Source organism: Ranitomeya imitator, chromosome 1, assembly GCF_032444005.1.
Source record: "Ranitomeya imitator isolate aRanImi1 chromosome 1, aRanImi1.pri, whole genome shotgun sequence".
Classification (NCBI taxonomy): domain Eukaryota; kingdom Metazoa; phylum Chordata; class Amphibia; order Anura; family Dendrobatidae; genus Ranitomeya; species Ranitomeya imitator.
In genome coordinates this window covers 681,383,456-681,407,087 of record NC_091282.1, presented here as the reverse complement: position 1 = coordinate 681,407,087, position 23,632 = coordinate 681,383,456, and the positions used below count along the sequence as shown (strand labels likewise).

Below are 23,632 nucleotides of genomic sequence, written 5' to 3'. Positions count from 1 at the left end.
ATATGTGCAGCAGATTTTCTACTGTGGATTTAGATTATTTTCTGGCAAAATAAGTGTTTAATGGGCCAAAGAGAGCAACCACTATGTTAGATCTTTTTACCCTCTTTTGCTTGATTTATCTCTTCTGCTGGATTTCTCGCTCCTCTCTTCTGCTGGATTTCTCGCTCCTCTCCTGCTGGATTTCTCGCTCCTCTCTTCGGCTGGATTTCTCGCTCCTCTCTTCTGCTGGATTTCTCGCTCCTCTCTTCTGCTGGATTTCTCGCTCCTCTCTTCTGCTGGATTTCTCGCTCCTCTCTTCTGCTGGATTTCTCGCTCCTCTCTTCTGCTGGATTTCTCGCTCCTTTCTTCTGCTGGATTTCTCGCTCCTCTCTTCTGCTGGATTTCTCGCTCCTCTCTTCTGCTGGATTTCTCGCTCCTCTCCTGCTGGATTTCTCGCTCCTCTCTTCTGCTGGATTTCTCTCTCCTCTCTTCTGCTGGATTTCTCGCTCCTCTCTTCTGCTGGATTTCTCACCCTTTCTTCTTCTAGATTTCTCTCTCCTCTCTTCTGCTGGATTTCTCACTCCTCTCTTCTGCTGGATTTCTCGCTCCTCTCTTCTGCTGGATTTCTCGCTCCTCTCTTCTGCTGGATTTCTCACTCCTCTCTTCTGCTGGATTTCTCGCTCCTCTCTTCTGCTGGATTTCTCGCTCCTCTCCTGCTGGATTTCTCGCTCCTCTCTTCTGCTGGATTTCTCTCTCCTCTCTTCTGCTGGATTTCTCGCTCCTCTCTTCTGCTGGATTTCTCACCCTTTCTTCTTCTAGATTTCTCTCTCCTCTCTTCTGCTGGATTTCTCACTCCTCTCTTCTGCTGGATTTCTCGCTCCTCTCTTCTGCTGGATTTCTCGCTCCTCTCTTCTGCTGGATTTCTCACTCCTCTCTTCTGCTGGATTTCTCGCTCCTCTTCTTCTAGATTTCTCACTCCTCTCTTTTACTTTTTTTCTCTCTCCCCTCTTTTACTTGATTTCTCTCTGTGCCGTCTTCGTTATTGAACTGTTTTTATCAGATAACTTTCCCTACATTTAGGGAATTAGACTGATTTAGATTTCTGACAAATTACAAGGCGGTTGATAGTTTAAAAAAAAAACCAAAAAACTAAATGTTGCTAGTGGGGAGATGTTCCCAGTTTCCTCTCTTTTTAAGGAGTATTCTCAAATTTGAATTTTATCTCTGATTAATGGGGGATGATTTTCTGATCATGCCCAACCACTTGAGAATTGGAACTCAACAGAGCCCTGGCTGAATGGAATGGTGGTCAGTCATGTTCACCACCGCCCCATGCACTCTTAATGTGAGCGCTCGACTGATCTTTGGAACTCCCATTAGAATGAATGGAGCAGCATTCATGATCGATCTTCATTCCATTCATCTGGGGCTCTTCAGAGCTCTGTTTCCCTGGAATACAGGGGGCCATGTCAGTTGGACCCCAGTGACCAGAAAGTTATCCCCTATCCATTGGATACGTGAGATGATCTTGTGGTAATACTTCTCAGCTCCATTAACCCCTTTTTAATTCTTTTTTTGTTGTTGTTGTTTCCTTCTTTCAGGTGTGCAATCACTCAGAACTATTTGAGCGTCAGGAAACGTGGTCTCCCTTTTACTTAGCACTGAGGCCATACCAGATATCAAAATTTCTCTACCGGCAGGGAAACTTAGAATTTTTAAATTACTCGCGTAACAGGTGAGTCAAAAAATGTGGTACCAAGCTGAACTATTGTAACTTGTGATATTAGTACGCCCAAGGATGGCATCTAGGCAACTCATGAATTGGTGAATTAACCATGACGACTTTCTCTGGCATAAAGTTAGAAAGTTTCAATCTCACTGCTCTTACAGTAAAGAATCCTCTTTTGTGTTGGTTTAGGTACTTCTTCTAGGTGTGTAGGATGGCTCTTAATTAAGAGTTAGTTATGTGTCTAAAAAAGTCCTGAGAGAGTAGTTGAAAAAAAAAATCATATGCAAAAGAGACGTTAAGCACTCTGGGTGTGTCAGAGATCTTCCCAAGCCTCCGCCTTCTGAGAATTTTTCCTTCCCACCACCATCTTTACCTTCATTTATAGCTCACTGCCTGTGTTATGTCAGGCGCCAGGCCAGGAACTGGTGCTGGGAGGGGAAACATCCTTGGGAGGCGGAGGCTTGGGAAGTGCTCTGACACCCCCAGAGAGCTTTATGCCTCATTTGCAGAAAAAAAAGATAGATCAATATCACTGCAGAGTGATCTGGTTACACCTGGCCTGCAGACACTGTGCCATTCAGTTCAGCGGAGAGTCATGTAGGAGTCAGATACAGGTCTGAGTTTCAGTCCTGTTTTTGTCTGTTTTGTACTTACAGAAGCTAAACTCTGTTTCATTTTTTTTAATTTTGATCTTGTGCAAGGGTTGGCTCCTACGGGCCAGTTCTCTGCCTTGCCTGTCCTTTTAAAGTGGTACCTGACTTCCAAGCCTCAGGTGAGAACCTTCCGCCTTGGCAAGGCAAACCTTGGGGCCACTATATTGGCCTTCCTGGATCCAAGGGACCTAAGTCTGGTCCTGGACGCCCATCAGTCCCCTCCTTTTGATACTTTCAGAGACGTCTCTCCACTCAGGGTTTTTTTGGCAAGGTGATTTCATTTCCTCTTAGATCTTTTCCATCTGGTGAGGCTCCAAATGGTGGCTCTCGTCTATCTCTCTCCTTCACTGGGACAGAGTGGCCTTGTGTTTTGCACCCTCCTTTCTCCTTAGCTAGTTCTCCATCTTCTACCTCAATGATGAAATTGCTCTCCTTCCTTTAAGAACTTCTCCTCTCATCTCCCTGACTTCATCTACAGTCTGACGTGGTCAGGAATGTGCCGCTCTAAATAAGTCTCACAGCTCCGTTCAGACGTTCTCATGCCTCATTAGTCCTCCTGGTATACTCTTGCTGAGGTCTGATCACCTCTACGGCTGCTATTAATTTCTGTTTTTGATCAGCCATTGCAGAAAATTAGGCTATGCCAAGATGCCACCATCTAGGCAGAGCTCGCCCTACCTGTGCTATAGAACCCTCCTGGGTCGTATGTCTCTTGGCACTTGTTCTTCTACTCTGTAGACCTCGATCTGTCAATATCTTCACACAACCTTTACCATTACATCAAGTCTTGGATGAGTGATACTGCAAGCCTCAATCATTTGGTTGGTATTCTGAGGGATTTCCGTTTCTCCTTCTGCATTATTATCAGTTTTCCCACCTCAGGCACTGCTTTTTGATATCCCAGGTTTCCTGTGTCCCCCAATGAAGCGTCTGTGGAAAGAGGATTTTGGTACTACCCATAAAATCTCTTTCTTGTAGCCTTCTTTGGGAGACACATTTTCCTCTCTTTGGGTGGTCTTCGTTTTTTGAATATCATGGTGTCGACAGGCAAGGTGTAGCCTTTTGTGGAGTTGCCGACATTTTTCTTTCGTTGTACCCTTAGTGTCAGCTTCCAGGTGGGAGCAGACTTTCGTCGTTTTCTGTTGTCTCTCAGTGAAGGCTACAAGAAACAGATTTTACAGTAAGAACCAAATATCCTCCTTTCCACATGGACCAAGTGTCCATGTGGAAAAAGAAATTGCAACATGCACTAATAATTTCCATGTTTTGGATTTTGGACTTGCCTATAAAAGTCTATGGGTGCAAAGAACAAAAAATTGGTTCCCATGCGGATCATCCATATTGCATCCAATTTTTAATGATATTAACCTTGGAAACTGTATGCGATCTAGTACATTTGAAAATGTTGATGTATCAAAATGGATGTGTCCCAGATGTAAAATCTGGACATGTGGATGGAGATCGGAGGCTTTTCCATACTTTTGTCTGACCTTGGCCTGAAACACTTAAACATTAGACAGGATAAAGCAGTTGAGTATTTCACCTGGTTGTGCCTGGAGTCGCTGCTGACATGTCGGAGCTTCTTCTGATTTTGTCTCTGTAGGTGGTTACGAACTCTCCTTTCGCCATTTGCACCAGATCACATTCAGCAATCGCTCTTCCATAAGAAAAGTAAGTCACGTGAGTGAGCTTGGTGGTGTTTGTTTATTATCCTGACCGTTTCCATATTTATTCTCTACTCCCCCTCCCATACTCATATTCACATGCATGGCACGTGGCATCTGGTTTAAAGGCCTTGAAGATACATTATGTATGGGATTTGCTATAAATGGCCCATTATAGGGAATAGAATTGGTCTGACTCACCCCAACCTAAAACCATTTGTACCCTGGTAAAACACCTTTAAATCTTTTGTTATTGCATGCACAATATTCTATTATTATATTTTCTATATTGCTTACCATTTTTATATGAATTTATCTTTTTTTTTTCTTTTTAAACCAAGGGTCAGACGAAGAGAGCTGCTTTTCGTTTCTCCGTTTCATTAATATCTCTCCCGCAGAGATGGCCAATGTAATGCGCAATGGACACCAAGCCAGGTAAATGCAAGCTTATATCTTAGGCCAGTGTTAAAACCTTTCTGGGATTGAGAAGTGTGCCCATGTGTGGGGTTCTGCAGGTCACCGTTTGGATGGAATGAAGGCCGAGCATGTGCAGCTTTGCTCCATTCATTCTCTGTAGGACCGAGTAGTGTTTGGCAATCTTTGGCAGTCCCGTACAGAATAAATGGGGTGTATGTGCACATGCTCGATCTCCACACCATTCAGACAGGGCACTGCAGAGCCCTGTGCTCAGGATTGGTGGAGGATAAGAGTAGTAGTCTGCGCTCCTGTTGTAGATTCAAGAAATCCAGAGGATGTGATGATGGATTGGATCGTGTGGTTTATTCTCAACGCATTTCCTACTTTAACATTGTGCTTCTCCTGATGAAAATGTTGGTTCAAGTTCAAACACGTCGAGAATAAACTTATATGGTCTAATCCCTCATCACGTTCTCAGGATTTCTTCAATCTAACACAGCAGCACAGACTACTACTCCGATCTTCCACCAATTTGTCTACATGGCAGGATTTCCCAATCTGAGAGTACTGGAGCAGCTTGTTGCACCTTGATTCCTCAGTTGTGGGTTAAGCAACCCCAAAAGGTGAGCAATTCCTTTACCTCTCACCTAGACCAATTTCTCCACCAGATAAGGCCCTATTGCGCTTGCTGTCTCCCTTGTTTCAGGATTGGTGGGGGATTCAATTGTTGTATTCTATGATCTGTATGTTATACACTATCTTAATCCTATTTATTGGTTATAACTTTTATACACCTGATACAACCCCTTAAAGGTCATCCCAACTATAACTGAAAAGGTTTGTTTAGTAGAAAAAATCCTTTGTAAAAGAATATTTGGGAAAAATATATATAAAAAAAAAATACAATTTGGGAATCAAAATAAGGAAAGCATATTGTAGTCTGTGCTGACGTCTATTACATATATGCATACGCCGCCTCATGTTTATGATTGGTCAGCAACATACAGGGGAAAAAGAACACGTCCCCCGAGACAAATCTCTGGTAATGCCCCTTGGACTTAACATAAATTATAACCTACACTTTACAAGCTAATATCTCCACAATGGAGTTGAGAAATTGAAAAAAAAACCTATGCTTTACTCAGCTCTGCACCCAATATTCAGCAATGTGGCCGGTTTATCATGCTCAAACTGGTGAAAGTTCTTTTTTCAATAGATGTTGCACAGCTGGTACTTGCCTGGTATTGAGTGGGCTCAAGTACTGAGCCTCCACAATACATCAGAATTTGAAAAGCCGTATTGGTGCATCTTATGTCAGGAAGGAGATGATGAGAGGCAATCCGTTTTGGCTGTTTTAGCTAGTGTTTGTTTTTATGGCGTATACTATGTGTGGGAAAAAAAGCAATAATTTTAGAACCGGTCTTTGTGTTTGTCACAGTACCAGTAGTTTCAATTATTTTATTTTTTTCCCTTTAAACAAAGCATTTATTAGGGGAAAAAATGTACTTGGGCCCTGATTGATCATAGTGTTTACACCAGAATTCTGGCATAAAGCGCCCTGAGATGGGCAGAGTTTTTGTGTTACACAAAGTTGTACAAAAATGTTTTGATGTTTGCCTTTTTCACGCCAGTGTCGGGTAGCCACACCAAAATGGGCAGAGCCGAGATGATGCGCGGCAGCTATTTCTGCACGCCCACATACACGCCAGTTTTGTTTAATCAAGGCTTTAAAGGGAATCTGTCAGCTGTGACAACATTTTAAAGGCCATAAACTGAAGAAATTGTCATATTGTATTATGCACTATGTTCTGTTGCAGATGGTTAGCACTTTTCATGTCTCTGAAAGAAGCCTACAGGCTCCACCACTTTCGTTTTTGGCAGCAAAAGAGAATTTCCGTTACAGCACCCTCATCCCCGACTAACAAGGACTTTATACTTTGGGTAGATTTTCCATTTGCTTTCCCTAGGATCCATACTTCTCGTCTTCTACAGGTAAAATTCCAATCAGACAATGCCAGTCGCACATGTCCAGTGTATAATGCTTGTTGCTTTGTATGTCCAGCTACTTAGAATAGTTCAAAAGAAATTAGGTACTTCATATTACACCTGAAATAAAGTACAACTCTCATTATTCCCTTACAGCCACAGGCTAGGGTGCCACAGTGCCCGTCTGTATGTTGCAATGAAAGAAATTGTCTCAGAACAGACACTCATGGCATATAGACAGCATATACCACATAAATGCCTGATAGATATGTGCTCCAACTCTGAGACCCGCACCTATCTCCGGGAAAAGTGTCATTTGATCACACTTACCAACTGGTGCCCGACCAGAGTGACAGGAAAGCAAGCAATGCGAATGCCCTTGGATGTGTTCAGAACTCTTGTAGTGGTGAATAAAGAGAGAGCCAGCACACTGGTAGACTACACTCCTGCGCTGCACTCCCTACTACCTCTCCTGTCACCACACACGTGGCCACCACTCTCCTGTTGCCATGTTCCCTGTTACCTCTCCTGTCACCACATACGTGGCCACCACTCTCCTGTTGCCATGTTCCCTGTTACCTCTCCTGTCACCACATACGTGGCCACCACTCTCCTGTTGCCGCACTCCCTGCTACCTCTCCTGTCACCAGACACGTGGCCACCACTCTCCTGTTGCCACACTCCCTGCTACCTCTCCTGTCACCACACACGTGGCCACCACTCTCCTGTTGCCATGTTCCCTGTTACCTCTCCTGTCACCACATACGTGGCCACCACTCTCCTGTTGCCGCACTCCCTGCTACCTCTCCTGTCACCAGACACGTGGCCACCACTCTCCTGTTGCCACACTCCCTGCTACCTCTCCTGTCACCACACACGTGGCCACCACTCTCCTGTTGCTGCACTCCCTGCTACCTCTCCTGTCACCACACACGTGTGCACCACTCTCCTGTTGTCACACTCCCTGCTACCTCTCCTGTCACCACACACGTGGCCACCACTCTCCTGTTGCTGCACTCCCTGCTACCTCTCCTGTCACCACACACGTGGCCACCACTCTCCTGTTGCCACACTTCCTGCTACCTCTCCTGTCACCACACACGTGGCCACCACTCTCCTGTTGCCGCACTCCCTGCTACCTCTCCTGTCACCACACACGTGGCCACCACTCTCCTGTTGCCACACTTCCTGCTACCTCTCCTGTCACCACACACGTGGCCACCACTCTCCTGTTGCCACAATTCCTGCTACCTCTCCTGTCACCACACACGTGGCCCCATGCTCCTGTTGCCACGCTCCCTGCTACCTCTCCTGTCACCACACACGTGGCCACCACTCTCCTGTTGCTGCACTCTCTGCTATCTCTCCTGTCAAAACACATACATGGTCACCACTATCCTTTTGATGCACTCCCTGCTATCTCTCCTGTCAAAACACATACATGGTCACCACTAGTGTTGAGCATTCCGATACTGCAAATATCAGATATCGGCCGATATTCGCTGTATCGGATTTCCAATACTGAGTTCCGATACTTTTAAGATATCGGATACCAGAATCGGAAGTTCCTATAGTGCAATGATGCACTATAATGGAGTGTGCGTGGTGCGTGGGCGGAGACTGCATGTCTGTGTGTGCGGTCGGAGTCTGTGCGTGACCGTGGGGGGGTCTGTTTGGGCCTGCTGGGGATCTGTACGGGCCTGCCGGGGGTCTGTGCGGGCCTGCCGGGGGTCTGTGCGGGCCTGCCGGGGGTCTGTGCGGGCCTGCCGGGGGTCTGTGCGGGCCTGACGGGGGTCTGCGTGGGCCTGCCGGGGGTCTGCGCGGGCCTGCCGGGGGTCTGTGCGGGCTGCCGGGGGTCTGTGCGGGCCTGCTGGGGGTCTGTGCGGGCCTGCTGGGGGTCTGTACGGGCCTGCCGGGGGTCTGTACGGGCCTGCTGAGGGTTGTGTGTGTGCAGGCATCGTCCGATGGGACTACAAGTCCCATCGGGCTATGCCTGCTACAATGACAGTGATTGACACATTAGCCAGTGATGGGACAGTAGTAGTCCCATCATCCGGCTAATGTGTTGAATGTAAAAAAAAAAAAAAAACATCCTGCAAGCACATTTGCAGGATCTGTTTTTATCCGCCGGATCCATTTTTTTCTCGTAGAGTTGTATTAGCGCCGGATTGCGCCTGATGGCCACACGTTTCATCCGTTTTTTGACAGAAAAACCGTTCCTCTGTATGTGTTTTCCGTCCGGCGGAAACAGCTTTTTTGATGGATCCGGCAAAAAACGGATGAAATGTGTGGCCATCAGGCTCAATCCGGCGCTAATACAACTCTGAGAAAAAAAACGGATCCGGCAGAAAAAAGCGGCTCCTGCAAATGTGCTCGCAGGATGCGTTTTTTGCACATAGACTTGTATTCGCAACGGATGGCCACACGTCGCGTCTGTCGTGCAACGGATCCGTCGTGTTTTTGGCGGACCGTCGGCACGAAAAAACGTTCAAGTGAACGTTTTTTTGTCCATTGCGTCCACCATTTTTTACCGCTCATGCGCGGCCGAAACTCCGCCCCCTCCTCCCCGGACTTCAGAATGGGCAGCGGATGCGTTGAAAAACTGCATCCGCTGCCCACGTCATGCACAAATTTCACAACGTGCGTCGGTACGTCGGCCCGACACATAGCGACGGACCTGTACCGACGAAAGTGTGAAAGAGGCCATTATGAGCATTTAATTTAAAAAAAAACAAAAAACGACGTTTTCTGCGCCAGAGGGGGAAAGCCGATGGCCTAGGGTCAATATTGGTAGCCTGCTATGAATATCAACCTGCAGCTGTCTGCGTAGCCTTTACTGGCTATTAAAATAGGGGGACCCCCCCCAAAAAAAAATGATGAGGGGTCTCCCTATATTTTATAGCCAGAAAGGCTATGCAGACAGCTGCGGGCTGATATTCATATCCTAGAGAGGGGCCATTGATATTGGCCCCCCCGGCTACAAATACCAGTCCGCAGCCACCCCAGAAATGGCACATCTGTAAGATGCGCCAATTCTGGCACTTAGCCCCTCTCTTCCCACTCCCGTGTAGCGGTGGGATATGGAGTAATAAGGGGTTAATGTCACCTTGCTATTGTAAGGTGACATTAAGCCGGGTTAATAATGGAGAGGCATCAATAAGACGCCTATCCATTATTAATCCTAGTGTAGTGAAAGAGTTAAAAAAAATAAAATAAATAAAGACACCGCCAGAAAAAAGTACCGTATTTTAATATTCTTCATTTAGCCATCCTTAACATACTTCAGCGCCTGCAAAAAACATAAAATAATAATCTGTATACTACCTGTTCTCGTAGTCCAATTAATAACGAGTGTCCCACGACGATCTCCCCTATAGAACAGTGACATCGAGTGATGTCACTGCTCTATAGGACCCTCCGTGACACACTGACAGGAGACAATGGCTCCTGCAGTGCATCACTGAGAGGTTACCTTAGTTCACTGGTCTCACTTTATGGCAATTGCTGCGTGGGAAATTTCTCACATAGCAATGCCAAAAGTGAGACTAGGCACTATTTTTTTACAGTCGCGGAGGAATATAGTGCGGAAGGATACCTTCCTCCCGTCATTGTATTCCTGGAGCCCCTAGAGAGCGGTCGCAATAGCTGATGCTGCCGTTCTCCACGGGAGATCGTCGTGGGACACTCGTGGATTTCTGCGGATCAGGGAGTATATTGGTTGTTTGTTATTTTAATCTTTTTTACAGATGACACTGGCTTCGGGGAACAAAGTGACAAGTGATGGTGAGTATGTACTCTGTTATATGTACTGTATGTATGTATGTATGTATTGTATGTAATGTATGAATGTATTGTATGTACTATGTATGTATGTATTGTAGCGTGGCTAAAGGTTGTATAGTCAATGGGAGATATGTGTCACATAGGTGGCTTGTCGCTGTGATATAACCATGCCTATCTATATGTGTTTCAGGACCTGTGGTGATGTCATAACCACATGTCTAATCATGTGATGGGTTCCTGGGTGTGGTTAGACCTATAAAAGAAAGGCTAATGCTTAACACAATATGTGTGTGTGTGTGTGTGTGGAGGTGAAAGCCTCCAAAGTGTGTTAAGGCTCCAGGACTGAGCCTGAAGTACTGGACACTTGTATTTTCTTTTCCTGAGCTAAAGGCTATTTGTTTTCTGCACATGCAGTCTCCGCCCACGCACCGCTCACACTCTTCCCCCCTCCGGAACTGGATGTGCAATGAAAGAAAGGGTTTATTTTCATTCCGATATTTGTATCCCATTGACTTCCATTGGTTTCCGGTATCGGTATCGGCGATATCCGATATTTTTTGGATATTGGCCGATCCAATCCGATACCGATATTTTCGGATATCGGAAGGTATCGCCCAACACTAGTCACCACTCTCCTGTTGCTGCACTCTCTGCTATCTCTCCTGTCAACACACACGTGGCCACCACTCTCCTGTCGCTGAACTCCCTGCTACCTCTCCTGCTGCTCAATGGGCGGCCACTACTTTCCTGTCCCTGCACTCCCTGTTACCTCTCCTGTCACCACACACATGGTTCCGACTATCCTGTAGCTGCACTCCCTGCTACCTCTCCTGTGACCGCGCAGGTCGCCACCACTCTCCTGTTGCTGCACTCCCTGCTACCTCTCCTGTCACCACACACATGGTCACCACTATTCTGTCGCAACACTCCCTGCTACCTCTCCTGCCGCCCCACTCGCAGCCACCACTTTCCTGTTGACACTCACGCAGACACCACTCTCCTGTCGAGGAACGCGCGGTTAACTTGTATTAGATATTTATGGTAAATCCAGTGGATGTGCCATAAATGTCTGTTGTGAGACACACCTTTAAATGACGCTTTTCTTCATGTTTGTTTACGGCAAAGAATGTTGTTTATAGAAGACATAAGCATGTAATACGTAGTTGAATAATATTCTTCTTTCTTTAGAACATGGTCTTCACCTGCCATCGTGAGCCAGTCTCTGGGTTTACAGACCACGTGATAATTCAGAAAAGCACTGGTTCAGCACTTGTACAGCGATGCCAAGTCACTGAGCTGCTGTCGTTCCTGAGTATCTCCTCACCATTGGTAAGTTGCTTTTACTCGTTTTATAACTTCATTGTAAGTGTACAGCAGGACAGAAAATCCAAGGTACTGTGCCTGTTTCGTCACCAACAGACTATAGCTAAACATGAGAGCTACACTAAAATTGATTGATTGCTCTGGGCATCAAACCTGCTTTCTGTTATACAGTTTTGATTCCTTGATACGGCAGAATAAGAAAGTAATCTGAGTGCTTTACCCCCTTCCCAACGTGCAGTATCACATGTCAGGTGTGGGTTTATGGTATCAAGGTTTGTTTGGTCTTATCTTTATTTTTTGTATCTTACTATGACTTACGATATCACATATAAAGCAGTGGTATTGCTTTATTTCAGTTCTTTTATGATTACAAGGTAGCGCTTTACATAAGTGTCTACATTTATTTTTATCTAAGTGTAGCACTGTTTATACTGCTGTCAGATCAGATTTGATGTAAGGAATAGTGATGGGTGAGCATGCTAGGTACTCAGACTCTTGGTACTCGATTGAGTATCCAGGTACTCGCTCATCATGCCCGATTCCCCCTCCCCACATGTTTCGCTTCTGATTTTTAGCCACTTAACATGCGGGGATTGCCTGCCAATCATGGTAATGCCATAGCCATGTTGGCTACTGGCATTACTATGATTGTACTGCCGCATAGGGTCATCTGGTTTATAGAAGAGCCCGTGCTCAACTCATTGTACCCGGAAATAGGGACAGTGTGTTATAGGGTTACAGTACCAGCTGATACATTAAACCAACAGTCTTTTTAAAGGCTAATTCAAATAGATTCTATACTCTAATAATACTCATCTTGGCTGCAGTTAGTGTAGGGTTAACTGCTAGAGTAGGGATAGTGTATTAGAGGCATTTAGGCAAGGTTCATTGTGTTAAAGTCCTTGATGCTGCCAAGTACAACAAAAAGCCCTTTCAAAGCCAATTTAAATAAATTCTATGCTATAATAATACTTTTGTGATAAGCAATTAGTGTATTGTTAGCTGCAGAAGAAGGGTTAGCATATTAGAGGCATCTAGTCAGGGATTACTGCCTTACAGTCCTTGCTAGTGCTACATTAAAACAAAATTCCTTTTCAGGGCTCATTCCGATATATTCTATTCTCTAATAATACCGCTTTTAGCTGCAATTAGTGTAGGGCTAGCTGCTGGAGTAGGGATAGTGTATTACTGGCATTTAGGCCATTGTATTACTGGCCCTCTTCCCCACTATCCCATAGAATGTAAGTCCGCAAGGACAGGGTCCTCTCCCCTCTGTACCAGTCTGTCATTGTAAACTTGTTTACTGTTAACGATATCTATAACCCTGTATGTAACTCCTTTCTCGTGTACAACACCATGGAATTATTGGTGCTATATAAATAAATAATAATAATTATCATTTAGGCAGTGATTATTGCCTTACAGTCCTTGCTGCAAAAGACAAAATTCCTTTAGAAGATTACATCTATTCTTTTCGATTTCCTATTAATACCGCTGTTAGCTGCATTGTGCTGGAGGAGGGATAGTTTTGGATTAAAGGAGGAGGACAAGAACACCATGAACCGTACACCGGTTTTTGGGTGGGAAGGGAAGCATGGGAATACACTAGAAAAAAAAGAAACACCTAGCCTTTAGCCTGAGAACTTGGCATGTATGGGTGTCCTGGAGAACAGTTGCCCGCCTTCTACCTCTGACCACTTCACTGACTCTTCCTGCCTGTTGCAGTGCTGAGGATCCCACCACCTCTTCACTGCTGTCCTCGCTCTGCATGGCATCTTGCCAGTTTGGGTCAGTGACTTCATTGTCCACCAACCTCGTCTTCCTCTTCCACACTCTGGTCCTCCTCCTCACTTGTTGACTTAACATCATAACTTGTTTGCAACTGTGTCTCATCATCATTGACCGCTTGAGACACTAATTGCCGTTACTCACAGTCATCTTCTGACCGTGGCTGCTCAAATATTTTGGCATCACTACACATGAGGTCTCATGTCCCTCTTGAAACGTCCAGAGTGAGAGGCCAGAATCATTAAATGAAATGTAAAGACTTGCTCCTCGGAGTGTCTGAGTGTGGGATCACTTATCAACTGGGACTCGCCATGGTGGGAGGAAGGAGGATCAGGTTGAGGATTATGTGGTCCAGACTTTTGGCTAGTGAGATTGAACCGTGTGGTAAACAGAGTGGTGCTGGGAAATAAAATATCCTGGAAGCATGATCTGTCATCCAACCCACAACCTGTTTGCACAGTATGATGTTATTTTTGAAAATAAAACATGTATCCCTGAAAATGAATTTAATGTGAGTGCCACCTGCTAGCCCTCCAAAATTTTAGTGTGAGGGCTGCCTAATGGCCCTCTAAAATGTAAGACTGAGGGCCTTCTGATGGCCATCCAAAATGTATGACTGAGGGCTGCCTGATGGGCCTCCAAAATGTATGACTGAGAACTGCCTGATGGTCCCCCAAAATGTATGACTGAGGGCTGCATGATGGCCCTCCAAAAGTATGGCTGAGAGCTGCCTTATGGCCCTCCAAAATGTATGACTGAGGGCCTCCTGATAGGCCTCCAAAATGTATGACTGAGGGCCTCCTGATGGGCCTCCAAAATGTATGACTGCTGGCCACCTGATGGGCCTCCAAAATGTACGACTGCTGGCCGCCTGATGGGCCTCCAAAATGTATGACTGAGGGCTGATTAATCGCCCTCCAAAATGTATGGCTGTGAGTTGCCTGATGGTCCTCAAAAGTTTACAGCGAGGGCCACATGATAATATTGAAATGAAAACAAGGGGTTTAAGCCAGCTCACCAGTAACCACCGCAGGTGCTCGGAACTCTGTGCAGACGAACGTAGATACCATGAGAAAGGATGTGTGGTTCCAGCTCCTTTAAAATATTCTTCTTTATTACTTCATTTAAAAATACATGTGGTACATGCTCTCCCTTAGACAAATGCCCATACACGGCCAGAGGCAACGCGTTTCGATCAGAGCTATCTTTGTCAAAGCCAAGACATCCTTTCTCACATGATAATATTGCTCATATGGTTTAGAATGAGGAGGAGGACAAAAAAAATAATAAACCATTAACCGTATACCCTTTTTGGGGCGGGAAGGTATGCATGGGAATACACCAAATGATAAATAAGAATATTTGAATTGCTTTTATGTTCCACTGCTTTCATCCGATGGGGTTAAGAAGTCTTGGCCAATCCAATTGTTGTTCTTTTTGAGAACAGTCATCCTGTCATCATTTTCAGTTGACAGTCAGATGCGCCTATTCGTTTTTATGCTCCCAGCAGCACTAAACACCCACGGAATCACCTTAAGCAAGGAGAGAGCAGTGGCTGCGGCCTACAAGTCTCAAATTTGCCTCAACTCTGTGTAAAATTAAAATAGAGATGCATTCATACAATGAGAGAGAGACCCAAATGCACCTCTTGTGTGACTAAATGGACAAAGGGCTTGTGATGTTCTTTCCACTGTGAGGCAGTGACTGGTGTTACATGTGAGGGTCGCTGTATGTTCCCCCCCCCCAAGATGCACACAGAGGCATTTTGAAGCCATGGGAGTGCATTCTAGTCGTTGCTGTGATTGCAATGCGGAATTAAAGTAAGTGTTAGTCTTGGGCAAATTATTTGTCCAAGGCAGATTTAAGAAAACCTGCTCTGGGCTTTTGTGTTTTTAAATGGACTACAGGATGGTAGTGGCGCAGTCCGTTTCATTCCCAGCCTGGGTTTTACATGTGGCCCAGGGCCACAGATTCTAGTTACTAATCCTGCAGTAAAGGGTTTGGGTGTGTCAGGGTAAGTGTCAGTCTGGTGTTTGCAGAAGTACAGAGCAGGAGGCTCTACAGAGCTTCACCTGTGTGAGGCAACACAGGCAAGCAGAGACAAACAGCCAAGTCAGCTGAAAGGCCTGTCACCCACAGCATACACAGCGGTGCAGTTGCCCACGTTAACTGGTCTCAGGAGGTGGACTGGGATGTTTATCGGCTGCAAGCTGGAGGATATGGTTGCCGGCTGCGATCCGGAGCATATTATGTACTGTGTAGTGCTGTGAGTTGAACATTAACACAGCAGTGCAGTCGCCCACGGCAACCGGTCACAAAGGTGAACTGGCTTGTTTATTGGCTGTAAACCAGAGGATATGGTTCCCGGCTGCGATCTGAAAGATATCGTGTGCTGTGTTTATATGACTTGAACAGTAAACAGACGTATTGCTTTGAACTTTCCTGGGTCACTGCCTCATCACTGCACAGTGTGGATACCGCTGCACTACACCCCAGGATGGGTTGGGGAAGTTTCCTGTGAGCCGCAGCTCCTTACTAAACACCATAACAATTAGCACTGAATAAAAAAATGAATGGCTCTGGAACCAAAATGTGAATTTGAAAAAACAAAAAAGCAGAATAATCTGGGAAGCCAGAAGTAATAATGAAAGCAAAAACTGTCCACTTTTTCTGTTTATTAATGTGTAAGTGTTGAACTTAGCAACCATTCATATAATTGCCTATGTTTTCACAACCTGCTGTGGAAAATGTGACGAGGCTGCCTGGATTTTATATGTCTGTTCATTAAAGGAAAGAAATGTGCCATGTACCTTTAACAACTCCAGCATTTCTAAATTGTGTTGATAAGATGGCACCGTCTTACACACCTAAGGGTATCTTTATGGATGTGCATGTTTTACCCTCTCAGGTAACTGCAGCGCCAATTGACACATACTGCAATGATCGAAGTGCAGAAAATGAGCGGCAGATGTGGAGGAATGGGGGAAACACAGAGGTGTCAAAGCTGCTTGTGTTTGGGACCCACGACCATCAAGCTGATTGGCTCATAAGGGATACGCCGCTATTTCCAGAGAATCCATGTGGTCTTTTGGCAATTCGGCCATGTCATGGTTGGTCGTACATAAGAATTCCAGGTAGGTCAATGCAATTATGGGAGTAAAAAAAATGGCAGGCTCTATGTTGTGTTGGGAAAATATACCGTTGATATTGAACATATGAATCTACTATATAATTGTTTAAGGGTCACGTCCATCTTTCTATCTGTCCTTCTGTCAGTCACGGATATTCATTGGTCGCGGCCTCTGTCTGTCATGGAATCCAAGTCGCTGATTGGTCGTGGCAAAATGCCCACAACCAATGCCACGACCAATCAGCGACGGCCACAGTCCAGCGGCAATATGGCCGCTCTTTCCTCCCCGCAGTCATTGCCCGCTCCATACTCCCCTCCAGTCATCCAGTCAGCCCTCACACAGGGTTAATGCCAGCGTATGCAGCATCAATAGTAAAAAGATCTAATCTAATATATAATTGCCTAGAATACTACTTCCTGCAATTTGTGCCAACTTCCGTGGCTTTGTCCGGAGCTAATATCCGGAGCTAATGTGCGGAGCTAATGTCCGGAGCTAATGTCCGGAGCTAATGTCCGGAGCTAATGTCCGGAGATAAGTGACGTCAACAGTGTCCAGTGTCTGATTGGTTGCCGCCTGCTGCGAGCGACCAATCAGAAATGTGCCGTACTGTGACACACTCCGCCCGCCATTTTGGTGTGATTTTTTAATTTTTACCTCACAGCAAGTTTCTACTGCGTGGAGGCGGGCCCAGTGACGTTGCTCTTCAAGCTCCTGCCGAATTTCGTAAAAAAAATGATAATACCATTTACCAAAACCTATATATATTTAGTTGTGAAGTGGTTCAGTGACATTTTCACACCAATTTTGAACTTTTGTTTGGTGTTTTCTCCATATACTGCCTATTATTTTTGTTCTTTCTTACTATTATTTATTAATTGTATTATTCTTACATTTGAATAAATAAAGTATATATGGATTCTAGACTCCTGATTCTTTAGAATCGGGCTGCCATCTAGTGTTACATAATTAAAAAAAAAACATTATTCTCACCCTCCGACATACGCGCTGTCCTCGGCAGTGCAAGCAGCAGGTTCCGGTGCTAAAGATGGTATGCGAGAAGGACCTGCCATGACGTCACGGTCATGTGACCGCTACGTCATCACAGGTCCTGCGCTCATACCAACCCTGGGACCGGAAGCTGCCGCGTGCACCGCACACAGGCGACAGGACTACAAGGGGCCCTCGGAAGGTGAGTATATGTTTATTTTTTTATTTTTTAACCTGTTACATATGTGGCTGGGCAATATACTACGTAGCTGGGCAATATACTACGTGACTGGCCAATATACTACGTGACTGGGCAGTATACTACGTGGCTCTGTGCTGTATACTACGTGGCTCTGTGCTGTATACTACGTCGCTGTGCAATATACTACGTGGCTGTGCAATATACTACGTGGCTGGGCAATATACTACGTAACTGGGCAATATACTACGAGGCTGCGCAATATACTACGTAACTGGGCAATATACTACGTAACTGGGCAATATACTACATCACTGGGCAATATACTATGTGACTGGGCAATATACTATCTGACTGGGCAATATATTACGTGACTGGGCAATATATTACGTGACTGGGCAATATACTATGTGGCTGGGCAATATACTACGTGGCTGGGCAATATACTACGTGGCTGGGCAATATAGTACGTGGCTGGGCAATATACTACGTGGCTGGGCAATATACTATGTGACTGGGCAATATACTATGTGACTGGGCAATATACTACGTGGCTGGGCAATATACTACGTGGCTGGGCAATATACTATGTGGCTGGGCAATATACTACGTCGCTGGGCAATATACTATGTGACTGGGCAATATACTATGTGACTGGGCAATATACTATGTGACTGGGCAATATACTACGTGGCTGGGCAATATACTACGTGGCTGGGCAATATACTACGTGGCTGGGCAATATACTACGTGACTGGGCAATATAAAATCACATTGTCTGTTTTTTTAACATTTTATTTGCATATTATGGTGGAAAATAAGTATTTGGTCAGAAACAAACAATCAAGATTTCTGGCTCTCACAGACCTGTAACTTCTTCTTTAAGAGTCTCCTCTTTCCTCCACTCATTACCTGTAGTAATGGCACCTGTTTAAACTTGTTATCAGTATAAAAAGACACCTGTGCACACCCTCAAACAGTCTGACTCCAAACTCCACTATGGTGAAGACCAAAGAGCTGTCAAAGGACACCAGAAACAAAATTGTAGCCCTGCACCAGGCTGGGAAGACTGAATCTGCAATAGCCAACCAGCTTGGAGTGAAGAAATCAACAGTGGGAGCAATAATTAGAAAATGGAAGACATACAAGACCACTGATAATCTCCCTCGATCTGGGGCTCCACGCAAAATCCCACCCCGTGGGGTCAGAATGATCACAAGAATGGTGTGCCATCCCAGAAACACGCGGGGGGACCTAGTGAATGAACTGCAGAGAGCTGGGACTGATGTAACAAGGCTTACCATAAGTAACACACTACGCCACCATGGACTCAGATCCTGCAGTGCCAGACGTGTCCCACTGCTTAAGCCAGTACATGTCCGGGCCCGTCTGAAGTTTGCTAGAGAGCATTTGGATGATCCAGAGGAGTTTTGGGAGAATGTCCTATGGTCTGATGAAACCAAACTGGAACTGTTTGGTAGAAGCACAACTTGTCGTGTTTGGAGGAAAAAGAATACTGAGTTGCATCCATCAAACACCATACCTACTGTAAAGCATGGTGGTGGAAACATCATGCTTTGGGGCTGTTTCTCTGCAAAGGGGCCAGGACGACTGATCCGGGTACATGAAAGAATGAATGGGGCCATGTATCGTGAGACTTTGAGTGCAAACCTCCTTCCATCAGCAAGGGCATTGAAGATGAAACGTGGCTGGGTCTTTCAACATGACAATGATCCAAAGCACACCGCCAGGGCAACGAAGGAGTGGCTTCGTAAGAAGCATTTCAAGGTCCTGGAGTGGCCTAGCCAGTCTCCAGATCTCAACCCTATAGAAAACCTTTGGAGGGAGTTGAAAGTCCGTGTTGCCAAGCGAAAAGCCAAAAACATCACTGCTCTAGAGGAGATCTGCATGGAGGAATGGGCCAACATACCAACAACAATGTGTGGCAACCTTGTGAAGACTTACAGAAAACGTTTGACCTCTGTCATTGCCAACAAAGGATATATTACAAAGTATTGAGATGAAATTTTGTTTCTGACCAAATACTTATTTTCCACCATAATATGCAAATAAAATGTTAAAAAAACAGACAATGTGATTTTCTGGATTTTTTTTTTCTCAGTTTGTCTCCCACAGTTGAGGTCTACCTATGATGTAAATTACAGACGCCTCTCATCTTTTTAAGTGGTGGAACTTGCACTATTGCTGACTGACTAAATACTTTTTTGCCCCACTGTACTACGTCGCTGGGCAATATACTACGTCGCTGGGCAATATACTACGTGGCTGGGCAATATACTACGTGGTTGGGCAATATACTACGTGGCTGGGCAATATACTACGTCTCTGGGCAATATACTGCGTGGCTGGGCAATATACTGCGTGGCTGGGCAATATACTACGTGGTTGGGCAATATACTACGTGGACATGCATATTCTAGAATACCCGATGCGTTCGAATCGGGCCACTATCTAGTCTACTATATAAAGCTGAATGTGTGTGTGTGTGTATGTGTGTATGTCCGGGATTGGCATCTGGACCGTCGCAGCTACAGCCACAAAATTTTGCACAGTCACACGTCTGGACCCCGAGAGCGTCATAGGCTACGTTGTGAGGTGAAATTTTAACCCCGCGCGTTCCAATTCACCAAACAATTTTGCCCCTATCTACATAATGGGGAAAAAAGTGAAAGGAAAAGTGTTGGAAGCGTCGTAGCTACAGCAACAAAATTTTGCACAGTCACACATCTGGACCCTGAGAGCGTCATAGGCTACGTTGTGAGGTGAAATTTTAACCCCGCGCTTTCCAATTCACCAAACAATTTTGCCCCTATCTACATAATGGGGAAAAAAGTGAAAGGAAAAGTGTTGGAGGCGTCACAGCTACAGAAACAAAATTTTGCACAGTCACACGTCTGGACCCTGAGAGCGTCATAGGCTATGTTGTGAGGTGAAATTTTAACTCCGCGCTTTCCAATTCACCAAACTATTTTTTCCCTATCTACATAATGGGGAAAAGTGAAAGGAAAAGTGTTGGAGGCAAATTGACAGCTGCCAGATGTGAACAAGTGGGACTTAAAGAATGAGAGCGATGGCGCAAAAGAGTATATACCGTACAGTTGCTAAGGTAGGACCCCGACATGGGATACTCACCACACGGAGATATGAACACACACACAAAATGCGCCACACACTACCACGTGCTTGAACACATATACCACCCTCAGCACACATTTCACCACACATACGCCAACCTCACCACATAAAAGTCGAAACACAAAAGTCGCCGCTCAAAACTCACCACGCGCAAAACTCGCCACATGCAAAAAATAGGCTCACGCAAAACTCGCCACAAGTGCAAAACTCACCTCATGGAAAACTCGCCACACGCAAAACTTGCACATGCGGAAAAATTGCCATATGCACAAAATTTGCAACACATGCAAAAGTTGCCTCACACAAAACTTGCACATACTCAAAAGGCACCAGACATAAAACTCACCACGCGCAAAACTCGCCATGCGCAAAACTTGCTGCACACAACTTGCTGCACACAACTTGCTACACTAACCTGTCACATGCAACTCGACACACAAAAAGTTGCTACACGCATGTTGCCACACAAAACTCATCTCACAAAAGTCGCTACATGCATGTCGCCACACACAACTCAACACACACAACTTGACAAACGAAACTCGCCCTAAAACACACACAAGTCTGGTATTAGCCTTCAAAAATAAAAATCTGTTTAATAAGCAGACAAACTACAAGAGCAACAAATGTACCATATAGGAAATACGGCAGCTGTCAGTCACATGACCTGTCTATTATGTGTATGTGTGAGCTAATATATACTGCCAGGGGGAGGGCTTCCTGTTGGCTAGGGATTTATCAGGCTGCCAATTTATCTTACAAATACTGAGGTAAAAATACTGAGCAAATAACGTGTTAACGAGGTCTAATACAGGAGATCACACAGGTATATACTATATACAGGGGAGATGACACACAGATATATACTATATTCAGGAGAGATGACACAGGTATATACTATATAAAGGAGGAGATGACATACAGGTACATACTATATACAGGAGGAGATGACATACAGGTATATACTATATACAGGAGGAGATGACACACAGGTATATACTATATACAGGAGCAGATTACCTACAGGTATATACTATATACAGGAGGAGATGACATACAGGTATATGCTATATATAGAAGATGACATACAGGTATATACTATATACAGGAGGAGATGACACACAGATATATACTATATACAGGGGAGATGACACACAGGTATATACTATATATAGAAGGAGATGACATAAAGGTATATACTATATATAGGAGGAGATGACATACAGGTATATACTATATATAGGAGGAGATGACATACAGGTATATACTATATACAGGGGAGATGACACACAGCAGGTATATACTATATACAGGGGAGATGACATACAGGTATATACTATATACAGGAGATGACATACAGGTGTATACTATATATAAGGGAGATGACAAACATGTATATACTGAGGTGAAAATGAGAGGTGTGAGGTGAAAATGAAAAGGTGTGAGTGCAAAATGAGAGGAGTGAGGGAAAATAGTGTAGTGATCGGAAAATGACAGATGTGAGGTCGAAATGACAAGTGTTAGGCGGGAATGAGAGGAGTGAGGGAGAAAATGAGAGGTGTGAGGGAGAAAATGAGAGATGTGAGGGGGAAAATTAAAGATGTGATTGGGAAAATGAGAGGCGTGATGGGAAAATAAGAGAAGTGACGTGCTATAACTAACCACAGATATTTACTATGCCCAGGCAACGCCGGGCTCTTCAGCTAGTAGTACAATAAAAATGAAATACTCCAAAAAAAACTCCAGCACCACACTGAGATCCCATAAAATCAATCCAGCTTCATACAAGACATATTTAAAAGCCAACAAGTTCACCTCCGCCTTGCCGGATAGGACACCCTCCGCCTTGCCAGATAGGGCACCTCTACCTTGTGGGAGAGGGCCCCTCCGCCTTGCGGGTGAGGGAATCCTACACAAGGTGGAAATGTCATTCACTATGTAGGGTCACAGATTATGTCGGTTGCGTAATGCTGGCAGTCGGGCTTCTTGCCAGAATGACATCACAAGTATACAAGTTCTGGGTTTGAGAGTCCAGACTGTGTTTGTCTAGCAGCCTCCGTGAGATGATGGATGTCAGTATGGCTGAAAGTAGTGCATTGTTGGAGCAGGGGATATTGTATTGATATATGGATCATTTGCATAGGAGAACAGTCTGGAGGAGAGGTTCTGAGGATCGATTGGATGTAAGAACAAGTGTCTCATCTGACATCATTCATTTAAAGGGGTTCTCCAATACAGTTAATCTGATGGGCCCTGTGTGTTTAAAAAAAACAACACTATGCTCTTGGTGTTTCTCCTCTGTAATCACTGTTGTGTCTTCTTGTGGGAAAAAATATAACTTTCTTTCAAGGGGTTGTAACATGATCATCGGCCACTGATCTGCTTCAGCATCAGATTATCCTAGTCATCCAAAGGTGTTGCCGTCTTTTAAAAATGCCCTTTTATTCTGCAGCTTGATGTTTGCATATGAAGGAGTAGACCGGTGAGGCATCATTTCCCTCTGATTAGTCCAAGCCCAACATTCCCATATTTGTGAAAGTCGAAATAGGAGTGGGTGTTGTTAGATACTACTTGTAAATACAAGCAGTTTTGCCCTTTACTGCTTATTAGCATTTTCAGGCATTTTTGAGACATTAAAACCTTTAATTTGTTTACAGCTTGTTGCCTTGGAGACCAACCACAATTGCTACACAGCAGAATATGTGCAGTGCTTTCAGTCTTTCTATTAAGCTTGTACGCACTGTTGTGAAGCTGGCCAGGATCGCTAGAGCGCCCTGTTACCTACTAATCCCAGCTGGCTTCACTGCAGAGCTTACAAGCTCAACTTCAAAGGTGGT

The 23,632-nt window shown here is 44.9% G+C and overlaps 1 protein-coding gene across 2 annotated transcripts in view; it reads left to right on the top strand.

The window, feature by feature from the left end:
- The window catches only part of INO80 (INO80 complex ATPase subunit), a 171,826-nt gene that overhangs the window by 108,933 nt on the left and 39,261 nt on the right, over nt 1–23,632 (top strand). For both annotated transcript variants that reach the window (XM_069730102.1, XM_069730109.1), the window contains 6 exons: nt 1,581–1,714; nt 3,965–4,032; nt 4,367–4,460; nt 6,260–6,434; nt 11,400–11,540; nt 16,231–16,456. In XM_069730102.1, the coding sequence (XP_069586203.1) occupies nt 1,581–1,714; nt 3,965–4,032; nt 4,367–4,460; nt 6,260–6,434; nt 11,400–11,540; nt 16,231–16,456 (838 nt within the window). The remainder of the gene's footprint in view (nt 1–1,580; nt 1,715–3,964; nt 4,033–4,366; nt 4,461–6,259; nt 6,435–11,399; nt 11,541–16,230; nt 16,457–23,632) is intronic.